This window comes from Stigmatopora argus, chromosome 19, assembly GCF_051989625.1.
Source record: "Stigmatopora argus isolate UIUO_Sarg chromosome 19, RoL_Sarg_1.0, whole genome shotgun sequence".
Classification (NCBI taxonomy): Eukaryota; Metazoa; Chordata; class Actinopteri; order Syngnathiformes; family Syngnathidae; genus Stigmatopora; species Stigmatopora argus.
In genome coordinates this window covers 5094723-5108888 of record NC_135405.1, presented here as the reverse complement: position 1 = coordinate 5108888, position 14166 = coordinate 5094723, and the positions used below count along the sequence as shown (strand labels likewise).

General features: G+C 39.2%; 1 protein-coding gene across 3 annotated transcripts in view; it reads left to right on the top strand.

Annotated features, from left to right (window-relative positions):
* LOC144064173 (frizzled-3-like) overlaps window positions 1-14166 on the top strand; it is a 33265-nt gene that overhangs the window by 17292 nt on the left and 1807 nt on the right. For 2 of the 3 annotated variants that reach the window (XM_077586444.1, XM_077586443.1), the window contains exons 7-8: window positions 11385-11533; window positions 13133-13396. In XM_077586444.1, the coding sequence (XP_077442570.1) occupies window positions 11385-11533; window positions 13133-13396 (413 nt within the window). Of the gene's footprint in view, window positions 1-11384; window positions 11534-12952; window positions 13397-14166 lie in introns of those variants that run through there. The other variant, XM_077586445.1, reaches the window with a different exon arrangement.

Here is a 14166-nt window from a genome sequence, read left to right as displayed (position 1 = left end):
GTATCGTATCTTGTGCTGACCCGGCCCGCCTGTCAAATTTTTAAAGTCAATGTGGCCCCCCGGGCCGAAAAGTTTGCCCAACCCTGGTGTAGAGGTTTGTTCACCTGCCTGCCATGTGGGCAGGTGTGGTTCGGATCCCGGTTGGGAAACATTTTCCCTTAATTATTTATATATTTATATATATATATATATATATATATATATATATGTATATATATGTATATATATATATATATATATATATATATGTATATGTATATGTATATGTATATGTATATGTATATGTATATGTATATGTATATGTATATGTATATATATGTATATGTATATATATATATATATATATATATATATATATATATGTGTATGTATGTATGTATATATGTATATATGTGTGTATATGTGTATATGTGTATCTGTGTATCTGTGCGCGTGTGCGCGTGTGTATATGTATATGTATATATGTGTGTGTGTGTGTAGTCAACACTTTCCAATAATGTTGAGGTAAAGTGTGGCCACTCCATGGTGTAGTGGTTCTGTTACCTGCCTGCCATGTGGGCAGACAGGGTTCAAATCCCAGTTGGTAATCATTTTTCCCTTAAATAAAAAGCAACCGTGTGTAGTCAAGACTTTCCAAATATAACAAAGTTAAGTGTGGCCACTTCATGGTGCAGAGGTTTGTTCACCTGACTGCCATGTGGGCAGTTGTGGTTCAAATCCCAGTTGGGAATTATTTTTCCCTTAAATAGAAACAACCTTGTGTAATCAAGACTTTCCAATAATGACAAAGTCAACTGTGGCCACTTCATGGTGCAGAGGTTTGTTCACCTGACTGCCATTTGGGCAGTTGTGGTTCAAATCCCAGTTGGGAATTATTTTTCCCTTAAATAGAAACAACCTTGTGTAATCAAGACTTTCCAATAATGACAAAGTCAACTGTGGCCACTTCATGTTGTAGAGGTTCGTTCACCTGACTGCTGTGTGGGCAGGCAGGGTTAGAATCTCGGTGGACGATGAACCATTTTGCCATTAAAAAAGACTAAGTCATTCAGTCTTTCCTTAAATAAAAGCACCAAATGACCATGAATAGGTGAGGGTTCACGTCCCAGTGTCGCCAGTCAACCCCTGCATGGTGTCGGCAGTCAGCCGAAGGCTGACTGTCGAACACCACCTGGAACCCCCCCTCCAACTGTCTTCGGCTGATATAATTGTTTTGCTGAAAAAAATGACTAAGTCTTTATTTTAATGAAAAAAGGATTACCTATTTACTGAACTACATAGTGTAGTTATCAGTCAAACGAGAGCGGGATTCGAACCCCAGCCTCCCACATGGCAGTCAGGTGACAGAACCTCTAGGCCACAAATTGGCCACACTTCACATTGTCATTATTGGAAGGTCTTGACTACAAATATATAGAAACAACTAAGGGAAAATGTTTCCCAAATGGGATTCGAACCCCAGCCTCCCACATGGCAGTCAGGTGACAGAACCTCTAGGCCACAAATTGGCCACACTTCACATTGTCATTATTGGAAGGTCTTGACTACAAATATATAGAAACAACTAAGGGAAAATGTTTCCCAAATGGGATTCGAACCCCAGCCTCCCACATGGCAGTCAGGTGACAGAACCTCTAGGCCACAAATTGGCCACACTTCACATTGTCATTATTGGAAGGTCTTGACTACAAATATATAGAAACAACTAAGGGAAAATGTTTCCCAAATGGGATTCAAACCCCAGCCTCCCACATGGCAGTCAGGTGACAGAACCTCTAGGCCACAAATTGGCCACACTTCACATTGTCATTATTGGAAGGTCTTGACTACAAATATATAGAAACAACTAAGGGAAAATGTTTCCCAAATGGGATTTGAACCCCAGCCTCCCACATGGCAGTCAGGTGAGTGAACCTCTACTCCACAAATTGGCCACACATTACTTTGTCATTATTGGAAGGTCTTGACTACAAATGTATAGAAACAACTAAGGGAAAATGTTTCCCAACCGGGATTCGAACCCATCTGCCCACTTAGCAGTTATGTGAGTTAACCTCTACACCACAAATTGGCCACCCTTTACTTTGTCATTATTGGAAGGTCTTGACTACAAATGTATAAAAACAACTAAGGGAAAATGTTTCCCGACCGGGATTCGAACCCCACCTGCCCACTTGGCAGTCATGTGAGTTAACCTCTACACCACAAATTGGCCACACTTTACTTTGTCATTATTGGAAGGTCTTGACTACAAATGTATAAAAACAACTAAGGGAAAATGTTTCCCGACCGGGATTCGAACCCCACCTGCCCACTTGGCAGTCATGTGAGTTAACCTCTATGCCACAAATTGGCAACACTTTACTTTGTCATTATTGGAGAAGTCTTGACTACACGGTTGTTTTTATTAAAGGGAAAAATGATTACCAACTGGGATTTGAACCCTGTCTGCCCACATGGCAGGCAGGTGAGCGAACCTCTACACCATGAAGTAGACATACTTAACTTTGTCATTATTGGAAAGTCTTGACTACAAATATATACGCCTGCGAGAAGGCAACAACGTATCCCTACGCCTGTGAGAAGGCCTTGGTATCACAAAATCGAATTCTGATTGGTTAAAGCAACAGTCTTATCGACGCTTGTTTAATGCAGCAGAGCCTGCAGAACTGGTTGTGAAGGCCTTGAGGCAGATTTCTGACCCTGGCAACAAATAATGGCTGAAATGTGATTGGTTAAATGCTTCAATATGAAAACACACATCTGGAAGCAGTGCAACCAGGGGGGAAAGCAATGAAAGGAAGCTAACAGACAATTTGGAATTATTCGATAAGTATTGATGGACAAAATATAATATATGATTCAGATATTTCTTAGGCCAGCAGAGAAGGCCTTGGAGGCCCTGACGGCACACCACTGGTAACACCACATCACGGAATCAATTTTCCAAAATATAACAAAATGAAAGCTATTGCAGTGTGAGGACTAGGGAGGAAGGGAAGGAGGGTTGTGATCGGTGGAGGGGTACAGAGAGAGTGAGACGATAGCAGAGAGACTTGGCAGAATGCAACGCACTCGTAACATAACATAAACTTTAAATTTAACTTACATGAACTTAGATTGCTATACACAAACTCTTAAAAATAAGTTTTACTCTTACGTTACACTAAATTTAAACCTTATTGTGCGATAACCGAGGCAAGGATGTTAATGTATCCCACCTCGGTTTTCGACTCGGAACTTCCTGATTCTCCATACCTCAGAACCGAGTGTTCGTTTCCTCCAATTCACTTTTTAAATTATCGAATCAAGGCAAGGATGTTAATGTATTCCACCGCGGTTTTCGACTTGGAACTTCCTGATTCTCCATGCCTCAGAACCGAGTGTTCGTTTCATCCAATTCGCTTTTTAAATTATCAAACCAGCCACGACTCGCTTTGAAGGGTTTCTCTGGTGTCTTTTTCAGATGCTTGCTTTGCTTTCAAGGCTATGTAGATCCTGCTGGCTTTTTCACAGATTGTTGACCCGGTCACGTATGCCCAGTAAAAAAATGAAAACTGTACAGCCCGGTGCTCGTAGATCTCTTTACGCGAGGAAGATGCGGCAGGAAAGGATTCTCTCACATACTCGGGCACCCGGACTCATCAGGAACCATCTCGTATGCTCGTTTATCAAATTTGTCTCTTATCTCAAAGCAAACTTTGTTAGGAATTTTCCTCATATCTCAAATTTCTCATATGTCAAGGTATTTTTCCACTAAAAGTAATAGTGGTTAAGGGCTGGCTGTCTTACACGTTAACTAGATCGAGCTGTGCTAAAGGGGTTAGGGTTGCGCCTTTTTGTGTGGAAAATATGGTATATCTTTTTTTAATGCTACTTCCTTTTGCAAGACTAGCCACTATGGTACAAAATCACAATAAACAAAGATTATCACCAAAATAGTGAACATAACAGTTGTCCTCTTATCTTGGGCATATATTGACTGGTATAGGCCAATTTTGGGAAGAAAAAAAATTCACATATGCGATATATCCCTGGTCAAAATATCGGTCGACCTCTGAGAAAGCTCATCACCCAAACAGTACTATATTGGCCAATGGCCAATCTTGAAAAATGTCTTATATCGGTTAAAGTTCAGCGACTTTCCCTGGAGAAGCCACCCTGGCTATGATTTTAGGAACTGTACTGTAGTTTAGTTTGGCCTTCAACATGTACTCGGGTGTGTTCATACTCAGGTGTGACATTCTGAAAACTGGCGCTTCATTCCATGAACCTTGATTTTACTAGTACAGACGCTCCCCTACTTACGAACGCAATTGGTTCCGAGCTGGTTCATAAGTTGAATTTGTTTGTAAGTTGATTCAGTGCTATATTTTGTATTATAATTTATGTTTAAGGCCGATATAAGTATATTGAAGGTTTATATAAGTGCATTTGTATGTTTAAGGCTTGTATAAGTAACACACATTGGTTTATACTGAAAAAAAAAAAAATTAATAAAATGGAGAGAATATGTACAGTACTGTAGAGAGAGAGAGAGATTTATGTATTAGAAACTGGCCAAAAGAAGCGACCTAATGACGATTGCACAGTTTTCTTCTTTTTTTCATCATAAATGATGCGGTAGCACTGTATGGCATCATTCAATTGATTTGCAAACTTTGTGCAACGTTCAATATTTGGGTTCTGCTGCTCGATCTTTCTGTTTATAAATGTTACTGACGGTCGAACGATTCAATGCCCGTGAAACGCTCACCACTCTCACGCGCATCAAGCTTCGTTATTATTGCCACTCGTTTCAAATGAAATGGCTTGCCTCTTCCTTGCAACTCCCTCAATAGAAGCCTTTAGCTTTTTACCAACCATATTCAATATTAGATGCATGAGATATTTAATGATACAAATGAAAAAGGTTCTTTGCACACTGGAGATACATTCACGCACTTTCGCATTGCAACGAAGAAGAAGGTAGATGCTGGGTGAGCTGAGCTCTCACAGCGCCAAGCGTCGGTATTAGCGGCGGAAAGAAGTACTACTCCGAAAAAGGCGCGAAATACAAAATTGGACTTGCGAACATTTTTGGACTTAAATGCAATTTGCAGACATGTTCGTATGTACCGTTGTTCGTAAGTTGAATGTTCGTAAGTAGGGGAGCGTCTGTATATAGTAAGGCTTTTTTCTTTAAAAAATCGACATAGGATAGTAAGGCTAAGAAAGTCGGAGAATAAATCTGACTTCTGATTCTTCTCCTAGTTATTGCTGTGGTCCAGTGGCAAAAATATTGGTTCAGAATTTGAGGTGGGAATCAGGAGTGAGTTCAATTCCACTCTTTGCAATTCACAAATTGTTTATTGAGGTAATGAAAATGATAAATATAACTTCCAATCACTTCATATCAGAAGTCACTGTGGTCCAGTTGCAAAGACAAATGGTCAGAACTTCTGGTGGACTCAAGTTCAAATCAGGAGTGAGTTCAATTCTACTCTTTGCAATTCTCAAATTGTTTATTGAGGTAATGAAAAGGATAGATATAACTTCCAATCACTTCATTTCAGAAGTCACTGTGGTCCAGTGGCAAAGACAATGGGTCAGAACCTCAGGTGGACTCAAGTTCAAATCAGGAATGAGTTCAATTCCTCTCTTTGCAATTCTCAAATTGTTTATTTAAGTAATGAAAAGGATAGATATAAGTTCCAATCATGTCGTGTCAGAAGTCACTGTGGTCCAGTGGCAAAGACAATGGGTCAGAACTTCAGGTGGACTCAAGTTCAAATCAGGAATGAGTTCAATTCCTCTCTTTGCAATTCTCAAATTGTTTATTTAGGTAATGAAAAGGATAAATATAACTTCCAATCACATCATTTCAGAAGTCACTGTGGTCCAGTGGCAAAGACAATGGGTCAGAACCTCAGGGGGACTCAAGTTCAATTCAGGAATGAGTTCAATTCCTCTCTTTGCAATTCTCAAATTGTTTATTTAAGTAATGAAAATGATAGATATAACTTCCAATCACACGGTTTCAGAAGTCACTGTGGTCCAGTGGCAAAGACAATGGGTCAGAACTTCAGGTGGACTCAAGTTCAAATCAGGAATGAGTTCAATTCCTCTCTTTGCAATTCTCAAATTGTTTATTTAGGTAATGAAAAGGATAAATATAACTTCCAATCACTTCATTTCAGAAGTCACTGTGGTCCAGTGGCAAAGACAATGGGTCAGAACCTCAGGTGGACTCAAGTTCAAATCAGGAATGAGTTCAATTCTCAAATTGTTTATTTAAGTAATGAAAAGGATAGATATAACTTCCAATCACATCGTTTCAGAAGTCACTGTGGTCCAGTGGCAAAGACAACGGGTCAGAACTTCAGGTGGACTCAAGTTCAAATCAGGAATGAGTTCAATTCCACTCTTTGCAATTCTCAAATTGTTTATTGAGGTAATGAAAAGGATAGATATAACTTCCAATCACTTCATTTCAGAAGTCACTGTGGTCCAGTGGCAAAGACAATGGGTCAGAACCTCAGGTGGACTCAAGTTCAAACCAGGAATGAGTTCAATTCCTCTCTTTGCAATTCTCAAATTGTTTATTTAGGTAATGAAAAGGATAAATATAACTTCCAATCACATCATTTCAGAAGTCACTGTGGTCCAGTGGCAAAGACAATGGGTCAGAACCTCAGGGGGACTCAAGTTCAATTCAGGAATGAGTTCAATTCCTCTCTTTGCAATTCTCAAATTGTTTATTTAAGTAATGAAAATGATAGATATAACTTCCAATCACACGGTTTCAGAAGTCACTGTGGTCCAGTGGCAAAGACAATGGGTCAGAACTTCAGGTGGACTCAAGTTCAAATCAGGAATGAGTTCAATTCCTCTCTTTGCAATTCTCAAATTGTTTATTTAGGTAATGAAAAGGATAAATATAACTTCCAATCACTTCATTTCAGAAGTCACTGTGGTCCAGTGGCAAAGACAATGGGTCAGAACCTCAGGTGGACTCAAGTTCAAATCAGGAATGAGTTCAATTCCACTCTTTGCAATTCTCAAATTGTTTATTGAGGTAATGAAAAGGATAGATATAACTTCCAATCACTTCATTTCAGAAGTCACTGTGGTCCAGTGGCAAAGACAATGGGTCAGAACCTCAGGTGGACTCAAGTTCAAATCAGGAATGAGTTCAATTCTTCTCTTTGCAATTCTCAAATTGTTTATTTAAGTAATGAAAAGGATAGATATAAGTTCCAATCACATCGTTTCAGAAGTCACTGTGGTCCAGTGGCAAAGACAATGGGTCAGAACTTCAGGTGGACTCAAGTTTAAATCAGGAATGAGTTCAATTCCTCTCTTTGCAATTCTCAAATTGTTTATTTAGGTAATGAAAAGGATAAATATAACTTCCAATCACATCATTTCAGAAGTCACTGTTGTCCAGTGGCAAAGACAATGGGTCAGAACCTCAGGTGGACTCAAGTTCAAATCAGGAATGAGTTCACTTCCTCTCTTTGCAATTCTCAAATTGTTTATTTAAGTAATGAAAATGATAGATATAACTTCCAATCACACGGTTTCAGAAGTCACTGTGGTCCAGTGGCAAAGACAATGGGTCAGAACCTCAGGTGGACTCAAGTTCAAATCAGGAATGAGTTCAATTCCTCTCTTTGCAATTCTCAAATTGTTTATTTAGGTAATGAAAAGGATAAATATAACTTCCAATCACATCATTTCAGAAGTCACTGTGGTCCAGTGGCAAAGACAATGGGTCAGAACCTCAGGTGGACTCAAGTTCAAATCAGGAATGAGTTCAATTCCTCTCTTTGCAATTCTCAAATTGTTTATTTAGGTAATGAAAAGGATAAATATAACTTCCAATCACATCATTTCAGAAGTCACTGTGGTCCAGTGGCAAAGACAATGGGTCAGAACCTCAGGTGGACTCAAGTTCAAATCAGGAATGAGTTCAATTGCTCTCTTTGCAATTCTCAAATTGTTTATTTAAGTAATGAAAATGATAGATATAACTTCCAATCACATCATTTCAGAAGTCACTGTGGTCCAGTGGCAAAGACAATGGGTCAGAACTTCAGGTGGACTCAAGTTCAAATCAGGAATGAGTTCAATTCCTCTCTTTGCAATTCTCAAATTGTTTATTTAGGTAATGAAAAGGACAAATATAACTTCCAATCATGTATAGGCGGGCCGCCTCGTGGTGTAGTGGGTAAGTCACCTGCCTGCGACGTGGGTGTCGATGGTTCACGTCCCAGTGTCGCCAGTCAACGACTGTATGGTGTCGGCAGTCGGCCGCAGGCCGACTGTCGAACACCACCAGGGATCCCCCCTCCCAACTGTCTTCCGGTCAGCCTTTGGCTGACCGGAAATATTGTTTTGCTGAAAAAAATGACTAAGTCTTTATTTGAATGAAAAAAGGATTACCCATTTACTGAACTACTAGTGTAGTGATTAGTCAAACGAGAGCGGGATTCGAACCCCATTTCCCACATGGCAGTCAAATCCACTAACTTGAGGTCTGTCTGACCCATTGTCTTTGCCACTGGACCACAGTGACTTCTGAAATGTGATGATTGGAAGTTATATTTATCATTTTCATCACCTCAATAAACAATTTGAGATTTGCAAAGAGTGGACTTGAACTCACTCCAGATTTGAACTTGTGTCCAACTTCAATTTCATCCCATTGTTCTTGCCACTGGACCACAGTGTCTTCTGAAATGATGTGATTGGAAGTTATATTTATCCTTTTCATTACCTCAATAAACAATTTGAGAATTGCAACGAGTGGAATTGAACTCACTCCTGATTCCCGCCTCATGTTCTGACTCAATGATTTTGCCAGTGGACCACAGCAACAACTAGAAGGTGAAGAATCAGAAGTCAGATTTATTCTCCGACTCTCTTAGCCTTACTTGTTATGTCATTTTTTAAAGAAAAAAAGCCTTACTATACTATGTCGTTTTTTAAGAAAAGAAGTCTTCCTCTACTATGTCGTTTTTCAAGAAAAAAAGCCGTGCTATACTATGTCGTTTTTCAAGAAAAAAAGCCATGCTATACTATGTCGTTTTTTAGGGGGGAAAAGCCATACTATACTATGTCGTTTTTTAAGAAAAAAAGCCTTACTATACTATGTCGTTTTTTAAGAAAAAAAGCCATACTATACTATGTCGTTTTTTAAAGGAAAAAAGCCATACTATACTATGTCGTTTTTTAGGGGGAAAAGCCATACTATACTATGTCGTTTTTTAGGGAAAAAGCCTTCCTCTACTATGTCGTTTTTCAAGAAAAAAAGCCACGCTATACTATGTCGTTTTTTGGGGGGAAAAAAGCCATACTATACTATGTCGTTTTTTTAGGAAAAAAAGCCTTACTATACTATGTCGTTTTTTAAGAAAAAAAGCCTTACTATACATGGTCTTTTTTAAACAAAAAAGCCTTACTATACATGGTCATTTTTTAAGAAAAAAGCCTTACTATACATGGTCTTTTTTGTAAATAAAAAGCCTTACTATACTATGTCGTTTTTAAAGACAAAAAAGCCTTACTATACTGTGTCGTTTTTAAAGAAAATAAGCCTTACTATACTATGTCGTCTTTAAAGAAAAAAGCCTATACTATGTTGTTTTTTAAGAAAAAAGCCTTACAATACTATGTCATTTTTTAAGAAAAAAAGCCTTACTATACTATATCGTCTTTTAAGAAAAACGCTTTACTGTAAATGGTCGTTTTTTAAATAAAAAAGCCTTACTATACATGGTCATTTTTTAATAAAAACCCTTAATATAAATGGTCATTTTTAAAGAAAAAAGCCTGACTATATATACATAGTATTTATTTTTTAAACAAATAAAAGCTTTACTTTACATAGACCACTTTTTTTTAAAGAAAAAGCCTTACGATGTCCAGCCATTCAAGTCATTTTGCATGCCAGCTTTACGTTTGTACCAAATCTCGGGGTATTCTTTGCTCAGTTATGAAGCACGTCTAATAAGATGAATAAATATTTGACATTATCGTCGACAAGGAAAAAGAGTGTCGCCAAACTTTCGTCAAAACATATACAGACGCTCCCCTACTTACGAACGCAATTGGTTCCGAGCTGGTTCATAAGTTGAATTTGTTTGTAAGTTGATTCAGTGCTATATTTTGTATTATAATTTATGTTTAAGGCCGATATAAGTATATTGAAGGTTTATATAAGTGCATTTGTATGTTTAAGGCTTGTATAAGTAACATGCATTGGTTTGTACTGAAAAAAAAAACATTTAATAAAATGGAGAGAATATGTACAGTACTGTAGAGAGAGAGAGAGATTTATGTATTAGAAACTGGCCAAAAGAAGCGACCTAATGACAATTGCACAGTTTTCTTCTTTTTTTCATCATAAATGATGCGGTAGCACTGTATGGCATCATTCAATTGATTTGCAAACTTTGTGCAACGTTCAATATTTGGGTCCTGCTGCTCGATCTTTCTGTTTATAAATGGTACTGACGGTCGAACGATTCAATGCCCGTGAAACGCTCACCACTCTCACGCGCATCAAGCTTCATTATTATTGCCACTCGTTTCAAATGAAATGGCTTGCCTCTTCCTTGCAACTCCCTCAATAGAAGCCTTTAGCTTTTTACCAACCATATTCAATATTGGATGGATGAGATATTTAATGATACAAATGAAAAAGGTTCTTTGCACACTGGAGATACATTCACGCACTTCCGCATTGCAACGAAGAAGAAGGTAGATGCTGGGTGAGCTGAGCTCTCACAGCGCCAGGCGTCGGTATTAGCGGCGGAAAGAAGTACTACTCCGAAAAAGGCACGAAATACAAAATTGGACTTGCGAACATTTTTGGACTTAAACGCAATTTGCAGACATGTTCGTATGTACCGTTGTTCGTAAGTTGAATGTTCGTAAGTAGGGGAGCATCTGTATATATGTTAGTCTATTCACGGTAATCCTTTGAGATCCGTGGTTATTCTTTTATGTATGCATTCAAAGTAAAATGTATTCTTAGCTAGAAATGATAAAGGCCAATTTCTATCTACGGGAAGTCTGTTATAATAAAAGAACACTCTAATCCACAGTGTGTTTGTGTAGAAAGAGGACTGCATCATTATGAAAGCACAAAAAGTCGATATGATAGAATCCCACTGCCTTTCTATATTTATGTCTGCCTCTAGGCTAGTACTTCGTTGTGATGACACAAACACACATTCACGTGGTAACTATAAAAAAAACTCTTTAAACCTGTTCCAATGGTTGCTGCTTTCAGTATTTTTTTTTAAACACGCAGGGGTGATTATTGAACTACCTGAAGTGTCGGTCAAGTACGTCCCACTCGTTCTAGTATGTACCATGTGTGTGTGCACCTGCAGGCAGAAGAGAGCAGTCGTCCCGACGTGTCGGTGTTCCTGCTCAAGTATGTGATGATGCTGATCGTGGGCATTCCATCCGTCTTCTGGGTAGGCAGCAAGAAGACGTGCTTCGAGTGGGCCAGCTTCTTCCACGGCAAGAAACGCAAAGAGTACGTAACGCCCACACGCACACCTTTCCATAGTTATTGCAAAGGCCGCCTTCGGGTTGGCCTTATACAAATGTCATTTTTAAGAGGCGCTATGTTAAGAGCAGCATCTCGGTGCTCGGACGTTTCGTCGAAAGACGTTTGGTCCCCGGATGTTTGGTCCCCGGACGTTTGGTCGACCGGACGTTTGGTAGAACGGACGTTTGGTAGAACGGACGTTTGGTAGAACGGACTCTCTCTCTCTCTCATGATTATAATTTTGAGAGCAAGAGATTACCTGGTTGCTCGCTTTCAACAGTAAACTCTGTCTCTCTCTCATAATTTGACAGCAAGCGAACCCGTCGACCAAACGTCCGGTCGACCAAACGTCCGGTCGACCAAACGTCCGGTCGACCAAACGTCCGGTCGACCAAACGTCCGGTCGACCAAACGTCCGGTCGACCAAACGTCCGGTCGACCAAACGTCCGGTCGACCAAACGTCCAGGGACCAAATGTCTTTCGACGAAACGTCCGGTCACGGCGCATCTCTTTCAGATATGGACAAACACTTTAAATTCAGTTAGTGAGTACGGTCATGTAATTAGAACTGAGGTGTCCACACTTATTTTTTTGCTTGCTACTTTTCAAATTGCCAAACAAAATGATCTTTATATATCTTTTAAAACATATACTTTTATACAACTCTACACAGTATGTAATATATTACTGTGTATTGATCCGATAAATTATTTTCCTTATCGACACAAAAATAGGCAACTAGAAACTAATGATAGTACCAGAGAATTGTGTAATATTTGGTAACGGAGCATTTTCTGAGGTGGTATTAGGAGTGATCATTTTTATACAAAAATTATGATTAGTCATATTATAGGTACATTATTTTAGCCTCATTTTTACTTATCTAAAAATGTTGGTATTGGATCTGCAAAACATATCTTCGCATCGGGAGTAGAAATTAATTACCATTGCTCAGGGGAAGGTTTTAGATGGCAAACAGCGTGGCGAGACCATCCATTGTCCAATTAGCAGTCGAGTATTTTTATTACAATGTCCTCGCATGCCAAAGGGCTAAATTGTAATATTTTCCTAGTAGTTATACGAAACAATCAATGCGGCGTGCTAGAGTCGTGTTCAGGGCTTGGAGCTAATTTGTGGAACTTCAATTGGGATCACTGACGGAAAAAGAAAAAAAACTTTTACATTAATGGCATATCAGTTTACAGATATTATAAATACAGATTACCTCGACATAGAAAGACATGCCAGTCTGAGATTCTGATTGAGCAAGCCCCTCCCAAAAATGAAATCACATCAGCCACGTCCATTAAACAATGCGGCCGCCAGTGAAGAAATACTTGGGAATAAATCATGGAATAGTTAATGATACATTTTTGGTTTTAAATCTTTCCTGGGTGTGTTAGTGTGCATGCACGAGACCTTTTTTCGAGGAACTGGGTGGTCAAGCGTCTCCTTCTCCACACTCCCCCCTTAACCGAAGACCGCTAAGTCCCTCTCCCGCCGATTCGCCCACTTACCCGTCTCCCCTACTTCCCCTCCCCTGGGGCTCCTTCATCTGTCCCCGCCAACCCTCCGCCCCGCAGCGTCCTGGTCGACGGCAGCCGGCAGGTCCTGCGGGAACCCGACTTCGCGCACCTGCTCCTGAGGGACAACCTGGCCCCCGTAGCTAGGAAGTCGCGGGGTACGTCCACGCAGGGCACGTCCACACACGCCTCCTCCACCCACCTGGCCGACCCGGACGAGCCCCACAGCGGCAGTGGCAGCGCCAGTCGGGCGGGCTCGCTCCGCAGCGCCCGGTCCGAGTCGAGCGGCTTTCGAGGCAGCCTGCGTCGCTCGCGGGATGGCAGGTTGGTCTCATTGGTATCATTTTAACAATGTTAAATTATTTAGGTATACGTTTGAGTAGGTAGTAAAAACAAGGAGAAATTATTCCGATTCGGTCAATGGCTTCCAGGCCTTCCTTGTTCAAATGGATTGGACTTCTCTTGCTGGCAATGGCAGTCAAAGAGTTAAGTTACAAGCTATATTTATAAAACACACCCTTCCTAAAAGATAAATAAACAAAATATACATAGGTCACGGTTATTTAAAGCTGTTTTTGTGTATATATATGTATATATGTATATATATATATATATATATATATATATATATATATATATATATATATATATATATATATGTATATATGTGTATATGTGTGTATATATGTGTGTATATATGTGTATATATATATGTATATATATGTGTATATATATATGTATATATATATGTATATATATATATATATATATATATATATATATATATATATATAAATATAAATAAAATATGTATTAGCCAACTAATATGTTTTTTTTTCTTCAAGATAAGCCGAAATTAGCCAATATATGATGATCTTCCTTATGGAGGTCAACCGATATATTAGCCAGCCAATATCGGGCTTATATGTTTTTTTTCTTTTTAAGATTGGCTGATATGTTCGCTGTTTGGGTCATTGTGATTTTTCACCAGTTAGTGGCCAGTTTTACAAAAGTAGCAGAAGAAAAATACTTTCCATGTATACATTTATGTTTCAGTTGTACGTTTATTTACAATTCAATTAGGTCATTGGGGT